The sequence below is a fragment of the Mytilus trossulus genome, chromosome 12 (assembly GCF_036588685.1).
Source record: "Mytilus trossulus isolate FHL-02 chromosome 12, PNRI_Mtr1.1.1.hap1, whole genome shotgun sequence".
Lineage (NCBI taxonomy): Eukaryota > Metazoa > Mollusca > Bivalvia > Mytilida > Mytilidae > Mytilus > Mytilus trossulus.
This window is the reverse complement of record NC_086384.1, coordinates 20,507,094-20,526,245: the sequence shown is the minus strand read 5'-3', so window position 1 is coordinate 20,526,245 and position 19,152 is coordinate 20,507,094. Positions and strand designations below refer to the sequence as shown.

Genomic DNA, 19,152 nt, shown 5'->3' with positions numbered 1-19,152 from the left:
TCAATTACATTTACAAAATAAAAGATATTATTTGAATAATAATAAATTGACAGGAATTTAACGCGTCGTGTACAAAATTCAGGCGATTAATGCATGAATTATAACCTAAGATTCACGTGGAACCAACCAATTTAGGCAAGTTTCTAGTATGTGAAAATCAGACGAGATTAATGTTAAATGATGTGAGTGAAATCTCGGCCATTTGTAGGGCGAAATAAAACTATATCAATAGAATTTTATATTGCAAAACTAGGAAATATATGAGCCCCAACAGGGGAAATGGAAAAAAACCACCATTCAGATCCCAACACATATTTTGTTTTCCATATCTCTGAGTTATAATAACGTTACATTCTGTATACTATAACGTCACACGTTTTCGGTCAAATTCTGGGCGTATCGATCAACTTTGCAGCCATTTATCTCAAAAACAAGGATGGTGACATATGAGTTTCTATACGTGTATGTTTTTAGTATGCAGTCCTGGATATTATGTTAGTTTTTTGTTCCAATGAAATTACAAAGAAAACATAAATGGTGACCCTCATTTTTTATTAGATATTCCGATGTAACTCGATTCAAAGAATACGTGTGCCAAGACAAAAATGGAAATCGGGAGATATGCCATTCGGTATCGTGTTACCTTATGAGGATGTTGCAAGTTGTATAGTATGTAAAAGTGATTTTTCTGTTTGACATATTTGACTTTTTAATTTACGAACATTCGATTGTTTTGATACTTTTTATAATTGTCTTGAAGTGTTTTCTTATTTTATGCAGATTAGCCTTTTTATGAAACATCTTTATTGTTATCCTTTAAAACGTTTATGATAACATTTTTATAAACCAAATAACAAACTGTATGATTCTTAATCATATTTTCCTAGAAGATATTGCCAATAAAGAAAACGCTGTTAAAGGATGTTAAAAAATCAAGAAATGGAAGACAATCTAGAAAAGTACATGTAGTGACAACAACCAGCTTTGTTACACACAGAGCATGGAAGAAGAACCTTCAACATCAAGTGGTATAAAACGTTCTATACCGCGAGAGTTACAAGATGAAATCGATGCGATTATTTCAAAACAACCACGAGCAACAGGTATTCCTACATCATATAATAAACATATTGTGACCATACTATAAAGTTAAAGTTTTGGGTTGAAGTAAAGGTACCTTTGTCTTAGGAGTAAGCAAACATGATAATTTATTGATATAGATTGGTTTATAATGTACATTCCTGCAGTATTCAAACTTGCTCATGCAACATAAATCAAAAGAATCAATACGTTTGCATATCTAACGAAACCGTATATAGTTTACTGTCTTTGCAAATAATCCCCGTCAAAATAATCGGATATCCATGCAGTTGCAATACGTTTTTTAGATATACAGTCAAACTTCGCAGCAACACTTTGTTTCTATGAAAGGATTACGTAAACGTAATTTGTAATAACTATCAACATAACTATATATAGGATGTATATGGTAGACGTAGATTACTTAAATTGAAAGCTAAAACGACATTTCAGTAACAATGAAAGAAATATGGAAAAATCGATGTTGGAAATATTTTGCTGAAAAAAGAATCAGAGTAACATCGCTGCCCAATAAGGAAAATCACCAATGAGGAATATAAGGTCGTCTTTTTTGTCATAATTTTCCTCAAATCATCTCCGTATTTAACTACAATAGGTATCCTCATCTAGAAAATTGTTGCTTTTACACATGAAATTTTTTTAAATGGTCATTGTGGAGAGTTGTCTCATTGGCAATAATCATACCACATCTTATTTTATAAAATCTATGATTTAGACTAAAACATAAAATATTATTCGTTTTTTTTTTTGAAAAACATTATAAAAAGAAGCGGAATATTATGATAAAATGTGGGTTTGTTATCAAACATTGTCAAAATATACTCAAAAGCATTTTTTTAGTATTATTGAGTTGCATTTAAAAGAAATCAAACTCATGCGTTTAAAGAGCGCAGTGAGTTTTATAGTAATACCTTCAAATTATCATATAATTTAAAACTGAAACGTACATTGAGGTTTTTTTATGAAGAAAATTCACAGTTTAATCATTATATCATAGTATCAGCAAGTACTATATCTGACCTCTTTAACTTTTTATTCAATAACGCTCTATCATGTTTATATAGATATAAACTCGCGAGATCCCGGAATTCAATCATTTGAACGATTTTAATTTGAACAACATCCCCGACGGATGACAGTACCAATCATTTGCCAAAGACGCAAGGAAAATGCAGTTATTCTGCAGGAAACAATGCTTATTCAACGACAATTATATATAAACTATAAAACTCAATCACTGTCCTTAATTGTCATGCTCTCTTTATTTTACAAAAAATAAAAACAATTCTTTTTTTTTCAACAGCAGCAAAAGCAGCAGATTTAGACGAGAATCAGAAAAGATGGTTGGTTGTTGGAATATGCCTACACAGCGTAATATCCCAAGCCTTGAGGAGTTATGTTGTTCCAATTTTAACAAAACTTTGTTATAAGTTATCTGTGTATCATAGACTCGAAACACAAACATTTCCAGCACATTTACAAAAACATCCACCACTAAACAAGACATTCCTGAATTACGAAGGAGTCAACAACAACAAAGTAAAATATGGTTATAATAAACAAAGGTACGACTACAAGATCAAGAATGTTGTGGATTTGTCCAAACTATTCCTACAAACACACATGGCACATTACACGGGATTTGATGACACATGTGACTCCTCAGCTTTGCTGGGATTGATCATCAACATTGACCAGTTCGATCCAGTCGTTAAATTTGTTGCCGATGATGTAAGTTAATTATCTGTCTAAATATTTACCTTTAAATTGGTAAATACAAGTTCAATAATGTTAATGTTTGCTCTTTGACCGGTGGATTATGCCAAAAAAGGGATGGGTCTAACATTTTACATCGATACATTTCTAAATGGTATACAAAAGTCATATGCTTTAAAACGGTTTTCTTTATAATAAACCCCATGCTATATTTTTTCCATCGGTCTATCTTTTGCAAGTAAATGTGTCATGATAATTCAAGAAGCATTCATATACTTATGACAAGTAAAGGTATACCTACATTTTTTAAAGATTAAACTGTAAAAAGTATCAGTATACCTGTATACATATCTAATTACTTTCAGCAATTAGTATTTTTTCAACATAATGATAATGAACATTTGAAAGAATACCGATATAAAATTACCCTCATAGAGCAACCCTTCTCAGCTTTTGATTTTGCTATTATTTTTTGGATTTTACTTTTGCAGACATGATCTGCCACTTATATTTTGATGTATTTCGATATTTTCTCATGACAGGTACGACGAAATATACGAAATTCTTGGGCTCATTGTGACTTTACTGAATGGGATGCTATCAAGTATTTTAATTCATTCCAACTGATGAAAAACCTAATCAAGGACCTTAAACTGAGTCTCAATGAAGAAACACATATCCTCGGAGAAATAGAAAAATGGGAGATGAATGGTAATGTTTACATACGTATTTTTTTATTATTTTTTTTTAATTTGCTGAACATATTTATAGGCCCAATAACTTATTTTGATAACATATTATCAATAAATCTAATATTCTATATTGTTAATAAATACTAGAAAAAAGATCTATCACATTTCATGAACAGTTTATTTTATTTTGATATTCATCCTTCAACATAGTCTAAACCGCAACATCAATGTTCGGTGTATATTGTCCATCAGTTGTTTAACCATGTCTTTATCATTCAAGATTACCTTCTTGTACTATATATACCTTTCAAAACGTTAAACTAGAAGACCATTTTCATATAATAGTTATCAAAGGTACCAAGATTATAATTTAGTACGCCAGAAGCGGGTTTTGTCTACATAAGACTCATCAGTGACGCTCAAATCTAAATATTCATAAAACCAAACAAGTACAAAGTTGAAGAGCATTGAGGATTCAAAATACTAAAAAGTTGTGCCAAATACGACTAAGGTAATCTATGCCTGGGATAAGAAAATCATTAGTTCAAATTTTGTACACAGGAAATAACCGTGTTTTGACTCCGGAATTTATATTTTTTTGACAGGTTACCTTCTCTATGGTTGATTATCCTGGTACTCTGACAAGCAAGAGTAATGTAAATAAGTAAATGCAAGACTTTTATCTGTACAATGTTGAGGGAAATTCTACTGTTTAATGCTTTTTATACATGAATGAATCATTAGAAAGCAGTTAAGTTTCCCCCTTAATTGCACAGTTTATATATTTGATTTTACCTATTTTGGTTCCTCGTAATTGACCGAGTACAAGGAGTTTCTTAACACAAAGTAAGTAACCTGTTGAAAAAATATACATTCTGGAGTCGAAATTCGAGAATATGAAAATATACTATTTTAACTGTTAAATTATTAGTATCAATATATGTCAAATTTCCCGACATATAGCCGATGTTCATAGATTTACTAAGGGGTTATAAACTCATCATAGATACCAGGACTAAATTTAGTATATACGCAAGACGCTCGTTTCGTCTACAAAAGACTCATCAGGGACGCTCGAATCCAAAAAAGTTAAAAAGGCCAAATAAAGTACGAAGTTGAAGAGCATTGAGGACCAAAATTTCTAAAAGTTTTGCCAAATACAGCTAATGTAATCTATGTCTGAGGTAGAAAAGCCTAAGTATTTCAACAACAAAAAACCATAACAGTTTTACAGTGTCGGCAGGCCAATTAAACTAGAAAACTTAGACTGCAGATATATTCAGGTAATAGCATAACTCCAAACAATTTAAATCCTAAAGATATGAAACACATACTTATTTAATACCAGACATAATGGAGCATGATCTACTTATCCTTCCGGAGCATCTGAGATCAACCTTAGTTTTTGGTGGAGTTTGTGTTGTTTATGCTTTAGTTTTCTATGTTGTGTCAAGTGTACTATTGTTTGTCTGCGTGTCTTTTTCATTTTGGTTGTCGCTTGTTGTTGTTGGTTTCCTTCATGTGTTATGTGTTGTGTACATTAATAAGGCTACTAGGTTTCTCATTGAATTATTTAACATTTGAAATTTCTGGGCCTTCAAATTGTAAATTTTTTTTTTTGGGGGGGGGGGGATTTGATTTTTTGTTGACGGCCGTACAGTGACATATAGTTGTTAATTTCTCTGTCATTTGGTTTATTGTGAAGAGTTGTGTCATTTGCAATCATACCTCATTTTCTCTTATTTTAGCATTATCTTTTTTTCATAACTGTAAAAGGATTCATCCATTAATATCAAAATTTACGTTTTTGTTTTGTTTAGGTCGACGTTTTCTTAGTGGAACAACTTATGGTCTTGAATTAGTTAACGAGTTTCGTCAACAAACACGTGCGCTTGCTGATTATTCACAACTGGTAACAACAGAAACAGATAGCAATTTTATAGGGATGCAGAAGGCACTGAAAAAAGTTGAAATTCTCCTCCTCCATAACATAGACCAGTTAAAGAAAGATATAGAGAAACGATTGTTTGAAATAGATAAAGTAAGTAAGACTGCAGATATATTTGGAAAGTCTCCATCATATCTATTAACTAGTAGAAGATTTTGGCTTTAGTTAGATTTATAAGTGCATATTTACATGATTTAGAAAATATCAAATAACCAAATCTTTCAAAGGCCCATTTTCTCGGAAGACAAAATAGGAAAGACATATATGCATCAAAGCTTAATTGGTCTATTTAACATTGAAAAGACCAGCGGCAATTGCTTTACTTCTGCAGAAAAAAAAAGACATGTATTAAAAAACGAAATATAAAAATGCACGAAGTAGTGTTACTTTGGAAAAACAACATCATATATGTAGAACACTAAAGTGCGATGGTACTCTAAAGTGCGGTGGTCACGCTCAAGTGCGATGGTCTACGATAAAGCACGATGGTGTCTCACGCTAAAGTGCGATGGTTGTTTGTTCGCTAAAGTACGTTGGTATATTACGCTAAAGTGCGATGGTCCAAAGGGTAAGATTCGAGGGCTTAACACATCGAGGTTAAAAAAGTTTGGCAAAAGCTAGTGTAATAAGGTATAATATATGTGATAGGCTTTATAATTATCCGGTAGGCTTAAGTGATTGTATCTAAAATAATCAAGTTCGACCAATTAATATTTGCTCTAAAGGTACTTATTTATGTGTAGCAAAATTAGCCAGGAGTTTTGGGATAAACTCATCAATGACAATGAAGTGTCCAGTTGTTCGTCATATATCATACACTCGGTTCTTTTGTTTATGCGTTTGGTGACACTGATAGGTGATTAGAATTTAATAATAATTATAATGGCAATCATCCTTATCACACACATCTTCCATAGATGACTGTCCATATGCAAATTAAAATATAAGCTACGCTCGATCAGTTGAAATAAGATTGGTAATACCATGATCAAAATTCCGTATATATGCCAGACGCACGTTTCGTCTACAAAGACTCAACAGTCCCGCTCGAAAATGTTAAAAAGACCACATAAAGTACGAAGTTTGAGGACCAAAAGTCCCTAATTATAGTTTCGCCAAATACAGCTAAGGTAATCTATTTCTGAGGTAGAAAAGCCTTAGTATTTCGAAAATTCAACATTTTGTAAACAGTTAATTTATAATTATTATGAACATACCAATGATAACTCATATCAACACGGAGGTGCTGACTACTGGGCTGGTGATACCTTCGGGGAATTAACTCTCCACCAGCAGTGGCATAAACCCAGTGGTTGTAAATAAACTCATCATGTTGAAAATGTTAAAAAAGCCAAATAAAGTACGAAGTGGAAGAGCATTAAAGACCAAAATTTCTAACAGTTTTACCAAATACAGCTAAGGTACGCTATTCCTGAAGAAGAAAATCCTAAGTATTCAAAAAATTCAAAATGTTGTTAACAGTTAGTTTATAAATATGAACATACCAATAATAACGCATGTCAACACAGAAGTGCTGACTACTGTGCTGGTGATACCCCGGGGAAATAAATCTCTAACAGCGGTGGCATCGACCCAGTGGTTGTAAATAAACTCATCATAGATACCAGTATTGAAATTTCGTATGTACGCCAGACGTGCGTTTCGTCTACAAAGACTCATCAATGACGCTCGAATTGTTAAAAAGGCAAAATAAAGTACGAAGTGGAAAAGCATTGAGAACCAAAATTTCTTAAAGTTTTGCCAAATACAGCTGAGGTAATCTATGCCCGTGGTAAAAAAAGCTTAGTATTTCAAAAATTCTAAGTTTTGTTAGCTGATAATATTATTATGGACATATAAATGATAAATCATTTCAAATGGTGTTTGCTTTTGGAGTATTCCATTCCCTAATGTCTGTTTGTATATTAATCATATAACACACTATTTGTATAAGTTGTTACTGTATTTCATTACATCAAGACAAATGATAATCAAACCAACGTTGTCATACATCACAATAGTTATCAAAGGTACCAAGGATATATTTTTGTACGCAAGACACGAGTTTCGTCTACATACGACTCATCAGTGACGCTCAAATCAAAATATTTATAAAGCCAAACAAGTACAAAGTTGAAGAGCATTGAGGATCCTAAATTCCAAAAAGTTGTGCCAAATGCAACTAAGGTAATCTATGCCTGGGATAAGAAAATCCTTAGTTTTTAGGAAATTCAAAGTTTGGTTAACAGGAAATTTATAAAAATGACCACATTATTGATATTCATGTCAACACAGAAGTGTTGACTAATTGTCAGGTGATACCCCTCGGGGACGAAACGTCCACCAGCAGTGACATCGACCCAGTGGTGTAAATAGTTATCAAAGGTACAAATATTAAAACTAAGTACGACAAACACGCGTTTCGTCAACATAAGACTCATCAGTGACGCTCAAATCAAAATATTTATAAAGCTAATCAAGTACAAAGTTGAAGAGCATTGAGGATCCAAAACTCCAAAAAGTTGTGCCAAATACCGCTAAGGTGATCTATGGCTGGGATAAGAAAATCCTTATAGTTTTTTTTTCGAAAATTCAAAGTTTTGTAAACAGGAAATTTATAAAAATGACCACATTATTGATATTCATGTCAACACAGAAGTGTTGACTACTGGTCTTGTGATACCCTCGGGGACGAAACGTAGTCCACCAGCAGTGACATCGACCCAGTGGTGTAAATAGTTATCAAAGATACCAAGATTATAACTTAGTACGACAGACGCGCGTTTCGTCTACATAAGACTCAACAGTGACGCTCAAATCAAAATATTTATTAAGCTTAACAAGTACAAAGTTGAAGAGCATTGAGGATCCAAAACTCCAAAAAGTTGTGCCAAATACCGCTAAGGTAATCTATGCCTTGGATAAGAAAATGCTTATAGTTTTTTTTTCGAAAATTCAAAGTTTTGCAAACAGGAAATTTATAAAAATGACCACATTATTGATATTCATGTCAACACAGAAGTGTTGACTACTGGTCGTGTGATACCCTCGGGGACGAAACGTCGTCCACCAGCAGTGACATCGACCCAGTGGTGTAAAAAGTTATCAAAGGTACCAAGATTATAACTTAGTACGACAGACGCGCGTTTCGTCTACATAAGACTCATCAGTGACACTCAAATCAAAATATTTATAAAGCCAAACAAGTACAGACTTTGGTCAGGAATATTATTTTAAAAATCATCGGTAGTATTGATAAAATATCTTTAAAAGCACAAACATGACTTTTGTCTCGCCTTGATAGAGTCAAAAAGCGAGACATAGGTATGCTGTTTCCGGCGTCGGCGACGGCGACGGCGTAAACAATGTATTAGTTTGTGATTAGCTCAGTTTTATGGGGAACCACTAGTGGTATGTCAAGGATAACTGGTATGCAGATGAAGTACCATTGCCACATCTCATTGCCATGGCGATTATTTGGCTCCGCCCCCTCAGTCATGGTCTATTGACTTTGAATGGTTTGCTTACTTTACATGTATTACTTTGTGATTAGGTCAGTTTATGGAGATCACTTGTGGTACATCAATGATAATTGGTATGCAGATGTGTTGGCATTGTCACATCTCATTGCCATGGAGATTATTTGGCTCCACCCCCTCAGTCATGGTCTATTGACTTCGATTGGTTTGCTTACATTACATGTATTAGTTTGTGAATCGGTCAATTTATGGGGATCCACTTGTGGTAGGTCATTGATATTTGGTTTGCAATTGTATTAGCATTAATTGGCACAATTCATTGCCAAAATTACAAAAAGGCGAGACACATCTCTGTGATAACAGTTTATTGTACATTTTCAGGTGCTGGTTGATCAAGATACAACGTTGAAAAATCACGATACACAATTAGGTAGGTAAGATTACTACTAGCAATAAAAAGTAAGGAGATTGTATCTTCATTGTATCCATTAGATTTCAAATGAAAAGTGAACGAAAGCAGTTATATGCATCCGTACTTCCATCAATTTTGAGAAGAACCCAAACCGTATAGTCAGCTATTTAAAAAAAAACTCTAAATTAAAATTTGTGAAACAATTCAACAGACCACTAACGAGTTAATTCTCTCATCTGGAAAGTTTAACAAATATGTAGTATATAATAACAAATACAGGGAATAAATTGTTTCCAAGCATTATTTAAATTCTAGCGTTCTACTGATCGTCTTTATACAGAATAAACTAGAAAAAGTGTGTTCGTATGTACTTAGTCACATTCTCTAATGCCAGCAGTGCCAATGTTCTACTTTAAGAGTCTAATATGCCGCATAATTCATGCATGATAGCATTTCATCACAGATGTATTGAGAAACGCTGGGTTTCGCATCTGTAATAAACACAAAATTTACCAATTCATATTGCTCTCCTGGGGTAACAAGTGGTTATTGTCAGTTGTGCCCCGATTTCAAATGATGTCATGTTGCTGCGTCCTTAACGATAATGGCGAACACTGACGGTGTTTGTATTGAAAATAATGAGAATGGTGCTAAAATGGCAACTAGTGAACAATATAAAACAACTTTTATATTTATATTTAGACCAAGTTATGTTTTTGTGTATTCCAAAATTATCAAAAATAAGTAGTAATGTAACAATATAGTAAGCAGTAAGTGAGTAAGTGAAAAGACAAATAATTGAAAATGTGAATAATGTTTTTAGATTTTACCTGTTGTGCACATTTTTGAAATATTTATAATTGAACATTTTTCTGCAGAACCTGTTTTTGTAATAAAAAAATACTAAACCTCGGGATGATATATGAGTCTTGGGGAATACCAGGGCTGATATTGAAAAGGCATGTTATTATTTATAAATATTTACTCGACTGCTCGTTTAACATGGGAAGGACAATGCCCCTAAGAGCACGAATAATGTTCACTAAAATAAAATTATTCGAAGATAATGCAAACCTACTTGGACATGGTCTTTTGAAAATACTAGTAATAAATGTGTAACTAATAACGATACTATTTTCTTTTAACAAATTTGTATAATCGTTTTGTGTTTGGTTCTTTTGTTCAAACATTGTTGCCACTTTAACTAGCTTTAAAACAAGGTTTAATCCTCTTTTTTCTACATAAGAACATGCCTATACCAAGTCAGAAATATGATAGTTTGTTCCATTTGTTAAATGTGTTAAGCTTTTGGTTTTGCCATTCGATTAGGGACTTTCCATTTTAAATTTCCTTGGTATTTTGTGATTTTTTTGTGTGTGTGCATCATACAATGCTCATGATTTTAAGCCATAGTACTAGCCGATCATTGAGTTACCTGAAGTTTTTAAATAAATAAAAAAAAAGAATGCATCACATATTTCATTATTCAACCGAATCCAACAGCTGACTTTAATCATTAAATCAAACTTATTTGAATGTAATACTTGACACAAATTATAATCCTAATACAAATTAAAAAAAAAACACAAAATACTTTTCAATTGTTACAATTCGAAGTAATCCTTTTTTTTGTCTCATCCGTTTACACTATTTCTCGCGACATGCTTTATGTGGTTATAATTACATTAGATGTGTGTTTCATTATAATACTTTATTTTGATTGGCTAACGGCACATCACTTGTTATTCCGTAAGCAATTGCATCACTCAATAAAACTTTTCATTCATGATAGCACGTGGTCCCAAAATAAAGTGCACAGGTGAATAATATACAAAATTTATAAAATTCGTGTTCTCATGATCAAAGCTAAAAAAGTAATTATAAGTATTGAATGCTTCTTTTTGTAACTTTATAGGGTTGTAAAAGCGTTGACCGTGCGCACATTTTTAGTATGAAGCGCTTCCGTCAACGCTTTTACACCCCAATAAATTTACAAAAAGGAGCATTCAATTCTTAAGTGGCTTAAAAATTAATTCAAAAAGAATTAAATACTTTCAAAAATAGATCCAACTATTTGAGTTATTGGTATGCTCATCCATCTATTGTAGAGGACATTATGTTTGCTGCTGCTTGCGCTCACAGCCCTGTGCCAGTTTAAAGTATTTGCAATGTACTATACCGTGAATGTTTTTTTCAAATAAGGTTCAAACTTAGAAAACACGTTCATTGTGCAGTTATCCTTTTGAATAATTTCAAAAACTAAGGGTTTTTCACCAATTTAATGTTTCAATTGAAAATATCAATGTATGACATGGTTTCTAAATGATACTTTCAACAATAAAATACACGTTAATTTGTGAATTCTATTCTTGAAAATTATCATTTAGAAACATTGTCAAACATTGACACATACAATTATTGATAGCACTTACCTTGTATTGCTGGTGTTTTAAGCACATTTCGAAATAAGAACTTCTGTAATGACATTTTAGTAGACTGTTATTGATATTAACCCTTTATTACTTTCAGAGATACTTAGAGAAAATATTAGCCAGTCCGCAAGCCATGGTAAGCCTTGATTTATATATAATAATTTATTGATGAATTTCACCAATGCATACAATTCCGATCAAAGGAATTCCATGATATTACATACATATCACACTGCTTAACCAGGATTGCGTGATAACCTGAACTCAAGCTACACATTCATTTGAGAAATTATTACAAGTAATGTGTGTGATATTGGAATGTTTAACCCACACACATACAAAAACCCAACAACAAACACACAAAAACAATGGACAATTTTTTTTTTATATATATTAAGATATTTGTGTGACCATCAGGACCTTCAGGTTCCTGATTATACAATTAGAATCAGGCAACGAAATTGGTTCATCAAATGTTCTTCTACAATATTTATTATGTCAACTGAGTAACTGAACTATTTTATAATTTCCGTCCTCACAAGCAGCTGTGAAAGGAGTTCCCCCATACCATCAAATCACCAAACATAAAAAAAAGTTTTTTAGGTAATGGAAGCTTGACTTTAACCAAACATATGAATAGATTTATCTGAATACATGTATCAAAAGAGTGCCATCCACAAGAAAAAAAATGCTTTAATATCAATGTTTTGTTACATTCAAATGAAACCATTTTATTTCATTTTTCTGTGTGATTTGTACATTTTCATTTACATTTTTTGCATGTGATTTCCTATCAATTAATCATCATTATTGCAATACAAACATGTTTTTCCTTAATACAAGTAATCGGAATTTATCAATTCGAAACCCAATCAATGATATACGTGGTAAATGAAACAAATATATCGTACAAAACAACATGACAATTAGGTCCGAGACCAACATTGTCGTCCCTAGAATTTCGTTGTTTACACATATAGTCCCTAGTGTTGACAGTGTGTTACTTGCCATTAATTTTTATACCCCTTCCAAATTTATTTCTCCATGTTTAATGCCTCAAATTGAAAGTAAGGGGGGGGGGGAATAATTACACTGTAAAAAAATTTGGGTCCAGAATTTTAAAGGAAAGTAGTGATTTGGTCCAGCTAAAAAAGGTTTAAAATTAGCACTTCGAAAGCTGTCAAAAGATTTCAAGACGCCCTAAACCTAAAATTGTCCATATTTTGAGTTAGAGACGATGAAGTTTTCTATAATTTTGATTTAATTTGTCCCAAAAGTAGTTCAACACACTGTAAAAGTTTCTTTGAGAAGGCGCAGGTGGGATTTTTTTTTTTTTTTTCATTTATGTTCTAAAAGAAATGCACTACGAAATAATTGTGTTCTCGGACCAATTAGGTCTTTTATGACAATTTTGAATACGTATCTTTATTCACTTTTGTTTTTCAGATTTCCACTTTGTTGAGATGGAATTTTGGAAAAAGCAAGAACTAGTGTTCGTTGAAACGCCTGCTGTTATAAAGGTTTTAAAGTGTCTTGAATCAGAACATACTGTTTTAATAGTAGGTGAACCTGGCATCGGGAAGAGCATGTTGATGCATCATGTCGCTTTAAAAATACATTCAACAACAAGTTATTGTATAGTATCATGTTTAGGAATTCAGGATATATTTAAGCATTATAATATGGACAAAAGGCAGATGTTTGTTATAGACGATATTTGTGGACGATTTACATCTAGTTTGTCGGACATTGAATACTTGATGAAAAATGAAGATACGTTTAAACGGATACTGGGAAAGGGGAAAACGAAAATTGTAGCAACATGCCGTTTAGATATTCATTTGGAGGACACGTTTAGTGAATCATGTACTCTTTTCCAAACAAATATCTTCAACTTATCTGATGAATATTCAAAAGATGACAAGTTAAAGATATGCATGAAGTATTTATCAAAAACGAGTTGTGAGTTGTTGGAAGATCAAAATGTAGAGTTTACACCTTTAATGTGTTATCTATACTCAAAAAATGAAGAATTCAATTTAACAGAATTTTTACATTGTCCTTACGTTACATACCAAAGAGAATGGGAAAAGTTTAAAGTAATGAATCCACACAAATATTGCTCCCTTTTTTTATGTGTAATTCACAATGGCATTATTAAGAAGTCATTGTTTGACACCTTTAATGAAAGTAATAACAAAAATAAAGATGTCTTGGACATTATTTATGAAATTTGCAGAGTGAATCGAGGGACATCTAGAAGTAAAATGGAATCAACTGTCGACAGCATGATTGGAACTTTCTTTGTGAAAACAAAAACTGAATACAGGGTAATACATGACAAAATGTTTGACTTTTTATGTTCTTATTTTGGGTCGAAGGATACGCTGGTCAGATGTATATTGCGTTATGCAAACATCCAAGTTTTCAATGAAAGAACACAACTAGAATCAATCAATGAAAAATATGACAAATTTACGATATTAATATTAAAGAGTAATGAACAGGAATACTTTGAGAGAATACAAAATGATTTACAACATGGAAAAATAAATCAATGTTTTTGCAATTCACAAATGAAACATGAAAAATATAGAGCTAAATTTCTCAAAGTATTACAAACAATAGACGACAACTTTCTTTTTGAACAAATGTTTTCGAGAAAATGTTTGCAATATACTTCCAAACTTAAAGAAAATGTTGATGCTGAACCAAATATAGAAGTCGATGTAGATTCTTCAGATGCTGATGATAATTGTGAGATGTCAGAACCTTTAATAACATCATGCTCTCGGGGATATCATGATATTGTTCAATTTTTTATGACCAAATATGTTGATCTTAAGAACTATTATTCATTTATAACACCTTTGACAGCTGCTTGTCGGGGAGGAAATGAGAATATAGTCCAGTTACTTATTGACAAAGGATGTGATGTTACCCAGGCTGATTGTACGAATCATACACCTTTGACATATGCTTGTTGGGGAGGAAATGATACAATAGTTCAGTTACTTATTGACCACGGATGTGATGTTACCCAGGCTGGTGGTATGCGGCAAACACCTTTGATAGCTGCTTGTGAGGGAGGAAATGATAAAATAGTTCAGTTACTTATTGACAAAGGATGTGATGTTACCCAGACTAATGTTATGGGGAAAACACCTTTGACAGCTGCTTGTGAGGGAGGAAAAGAGAAAATAGTCCAGTTACTTATTGACAATGGATGTGATGTTAACCTGGTTGATGATATGGGAGAAACACCTATGACAGCTGCGTGTTTTGGAAAAAATGAGAAGATAGTTCAGTTACTTATTGACAAAGGATGTGATGTTACCCAGGCTGATGGTATGGGGGGAAAAACACCTTTGACAGCTGCTTGTATGGGAGGAAATGATAAAATAGTTCAGTTACTTATTTACAAAGGATGTGATGTTACCCAGGCTGATGGTATGGGGGGAAAAACACCTTTGACAGCTGCTTGTAAGGGAGGACATGATAAAATAGTTCAGTTACTTATTGACAAAGGTTGTGATGTTAACCAGATTGATGGTAGGGGGTCAACACCTTTGACAGCTGCTTGTGATAACGGAAATGATAGAATAGTACAGTTATTTATTGACGAAGGATGTGATGTTACCCAGGATGATGGTCAGGACAGAACACCTTTGACAGCTGCTTGTGAGGGAGGAAATTATAAAATAGTTCAGTTACTTATTGACAAAGGATGTGATGTTACCCAGGCTGATGGTATGGGGGGAACACCTTTGAGAGCTGCTTGTATGGGAGAAAATGATAAAATAGTTCAGTTACTTATTGACAAAGGATGTGATGTTACCCAGGCTGATGGTATGGGGGGAACACCTTTGACAGCTGCTTGTATGGGAGAAAATGATAAAATAGTTCAGTTACTTATTTCCAAAGGATGTGATGTTACCCAGGCTGATGGTATGAGGGGAAACACACCTTTGACAGCTGCTTGTATGGGAGGAAATGATAAAATAGTTCAGTTACTTATTTACAAAGGATGTGATGTTACCCAGGCTGATGGTATGGGGGGAACACCTTTGACAGCTGCTTGTGAGGGAGGAAATGATAAAATAGTTCAGTTACTTATTGACAAAGGTTGTGATGTTACCCAGACTAATGGTAGAATGGGAACACCTTTGACAGCTGCTTGTGAGGGAGGAAATGATAAAATAGTTCAGTTACTTATTGACAAAGGATGTGATGTTACCCAGGCTGATAGTAGGGGGGAAACACCTTTGACAGCTGCTTGTGAGGGAGGAAATGATAAAATAGTTCAGTTACTTATTGACAAAGGATGTGATGTTACCCAGACTAATGGTAGAGGGGGAACACCTTTGACAGCTGCTTGTAAGGGAGGACATGATACAATAGTTCAGTTACTTATTAACAAAGGATGTGATGTTACCCAGGCTGATAGTAAGGGGGAAACACCTTTGACAGCTGCTTGTGAGAGAAGAAATGATAAAATAGTTCAGTTACTTATTGACAAAGGATGTGATGTTACCCAGACTAATGGTAGAGGGGGAACACCTTTGACAGCTGCTTGTAAAGGAGGAATTTATAAAATAGTTCAGTTACTTATTAACAAAGGATGTGATGTTACCCAGGCTGATAGTAGGGGGGAAACACCTTTGACAGCTGCTTGTGAGGGAGGAAATGATAAAATAGTTCAGTTACTTATTGACAAAGGATGTGATGTTACCCAGACTAATGGTAGAGGGGGAACACCTTTGACAGCTGCTTGTAAGGGAGGAAATGATAAAATAGTTCAGTTACTTATTGACAAAGGATGTGATGTTACCCAGGCTGAAAGTAGGGGGGAAACACTTTTGACAGCTGCTTGTCAGGGAGGAAATGATAAAATAGTTCAGTTACTTATTGACAAAGGATGTGATGTTACCCAGACTAATGGTAGAGGGGGAACACCTTTGACAGCTGCTTGTGAGGGACGACATGATAAAATAGTTCAGTTACTTATTAACAAAGGATGTGATGTTACCCAGGCTGATAGTAGGTGGAGGACACCTTTGACAGCTGCTTGTGAGGGAGGAAAAGGTAAAATAGTTCAGTTACTTATTGACAAAGGTTGTGATGTTAACCAGGCTGATGGTGGGGGGTCAACACCTTTGACAGCTGCTTGTGAGGACGGAAATGATAGAATAGTACAGTTACTTATTGACGAAGGATGTGATGTTACCCAGGATGATGGTATGGAGAGAACACCTTTGACAGTTGCTTGTTTGGGAGGAAATGATAAAATAGTTCAGTTACTTATTGACAAAGGATGTGATGTTGCCCAGACTAATGGTAGATGGGGAACACCTTTGACAGCTGCTTGTAATGGAGGACATGATAAAATAGTTCAGTTACTTATTAACAAAGGATGTGATGTTACCCAGGCTGATAGTATGGGGGAAACACCTTTGACAGCTGCTTGTGAGGGAGGAAATGATAAAATAGTTCAGTTTCTTATTGACAAAGGATGTGATGTTACCCAGACTAATGGTAGAGGGGGAACACCTTTGACAGCTGCTTGTAAGGGAGGACATGATAAAATAGTTCATTTACTTATTAACAAAGGATGTGATGTTACCCAGGCTGATAGTAGGGGGGAAACACCTTTGACAGCTGCTTGTGAGGGAGGAAATGATAAAATAGTTCAGTTACTTATTAACAAAGGATGTGATGTTACCCAGGCTGATAGTAGGGGGGAACACCTTTGACAGCTGCTTGTGAGGGAGAAAAAGATAAAATAGTTCGAGTTACTTATTGACAAAGGATGTGATGTTACCCAGACTTATGGTATGTTGATAACACCTTTGACAGCTGCTTGTGAGGGAGGAAATGATACAATAGTTCAGTTACTTATTGACAAAGGATGTGATGTTCACCGGGCTGATGTTAAGGGGTCAACACCTTTGACAGTGGCTTGTGAGGAAGGAAATGATACAATAGTTCAGTTACTTATTGACAAAGGATGTGATGTTAACCGGGCCGATGGTATGGGGTCAACACCTTTGACAGCTGCTTGTAAGGGTGGAAATGATAAAATAGTTCAGTTACTTATTAACAAAGGATGTGATGTTACCCAGGCTGATAGTAGGGGGGGACACCTTTGACAGCTGCTTGTAAGGGAGGAAATGATAAAATAGTTCATTAACTTATTAACAAAGGATGTGATGTTACCCAGACTAATGGTATGGGGAACACCTTTGACAGCTGCTTGTAAGGGAGAACATGATACAATAGTGCAGTAACTTTTTGACGAAGGATGTAATGTTACCCAGGCCATTGAAACGAATGATACACCTTTGACAGCTGCTTGTCTGCGAGGAAAAGAGAAAATAGTCCAGTTCCTTATTTACAAAGGATGTGATGTAACCCAGGCTGATGGTATGGGACAGACACCTATGACAGCTGCTTGTTGGAGAGGAAATGAGAAGATAGTACAGTTACTTATTGAAAAGGGATGTGATGTTAACCAAACTTGTGTTGCGGAATGTACACAAATGACAGTTGCTTGTATGGGAGGAAATGAGAAGATTGTACAGTTACTTATTGACAAAAGATGTGATTTTACCCAGGCTGATGGTATGGGACAGACACCTATTACAGCAGCTTGTCGGGGAGGCAATACGAAAGTATTACAAGTACTAATTGACAAAGGATGTGATTTTTACCAAATTGATAATATGGGACATACACCTTTAACAGCTGCTTGTGTGGAAAGTAGAAACAACTTAGTACAATTACTTATACAAAAAAGGATGTGATATCAACCAGGTAAATGGTAATGGAGATACACCATTGAAAGTAGCTTGTAAAGGAGGAAATAAAAAGTTTGTACAGTTTCTTCTCAACAAAGGATGTGATGTGGTAGAGGACCATTTAATGGCTGCTTATAACAGAGGAAATGATAAAATAGTACAGTTACTTAAAGATCGTGTACATGTTGAGGATATGATCAAACAATCCTGACAGCTGAAGACATGAAAAGAAATTGCTATAACGACAAAGGAAGTAATGCTAACCAGGCTAATGAAGAGGATGAATCATTTCTACAAATAAGAAGATAACGCAGATTAATGAAAAGCTTATATTATAAAAACTTAAAAGTAACCAAATACACAACAAAAATACCAAAGGTAAAACTTTCAAATTCTATTGAACTGTAACATAACACTGTGTAAAGTATATCTAATAAAAAGTTAACTTACTTTTTTACTTGAGCTATTGGTTGAATCGGTGAAAATTTGACGAACACTCTCCATCCAACTCGATTCTGTTTTGTTGCGCCAGGTGTTTCTTTGTCGCTTAAATGCCTACCTTGAGCAACACGATG

At 34.0% G+C, this 19,152-nt stretch overlaps 1 protein-coding gene across 1 annotated transcript; it reads left to right on the top strand.

Moving 5' to 3' along the window:
- Window positions 1-1,000: 1,000 nt before the first annotated feature.
- On the top strand, window positions 1,001-19,003 carry LOC134692294 (uncharacterized). The gene is made up of 9 exons (XM_063552744.1): window positions 1,001-1,103; window positions 2,405-2,832; window positions 3,360-3,528; window positions 5,330-5,550; window positions 9,318-9,366; window positions 11,878-11,916; window positions 13,227-17,497; window positions 17,567-17,914; window positions 18,071-19,003. Exons 1-9 carry the CDS (start codon window positions 1,001-1,003, stop codon window positions 18,581-18,583), a joined length of 6,141 nt encoding a protein of 2,046 aa, XP_063408814.1. The 3' UTR covers window positions 18,584-19,003.
- Window positions 19,004-19,152: the final 149 nt, after the last annotated feature.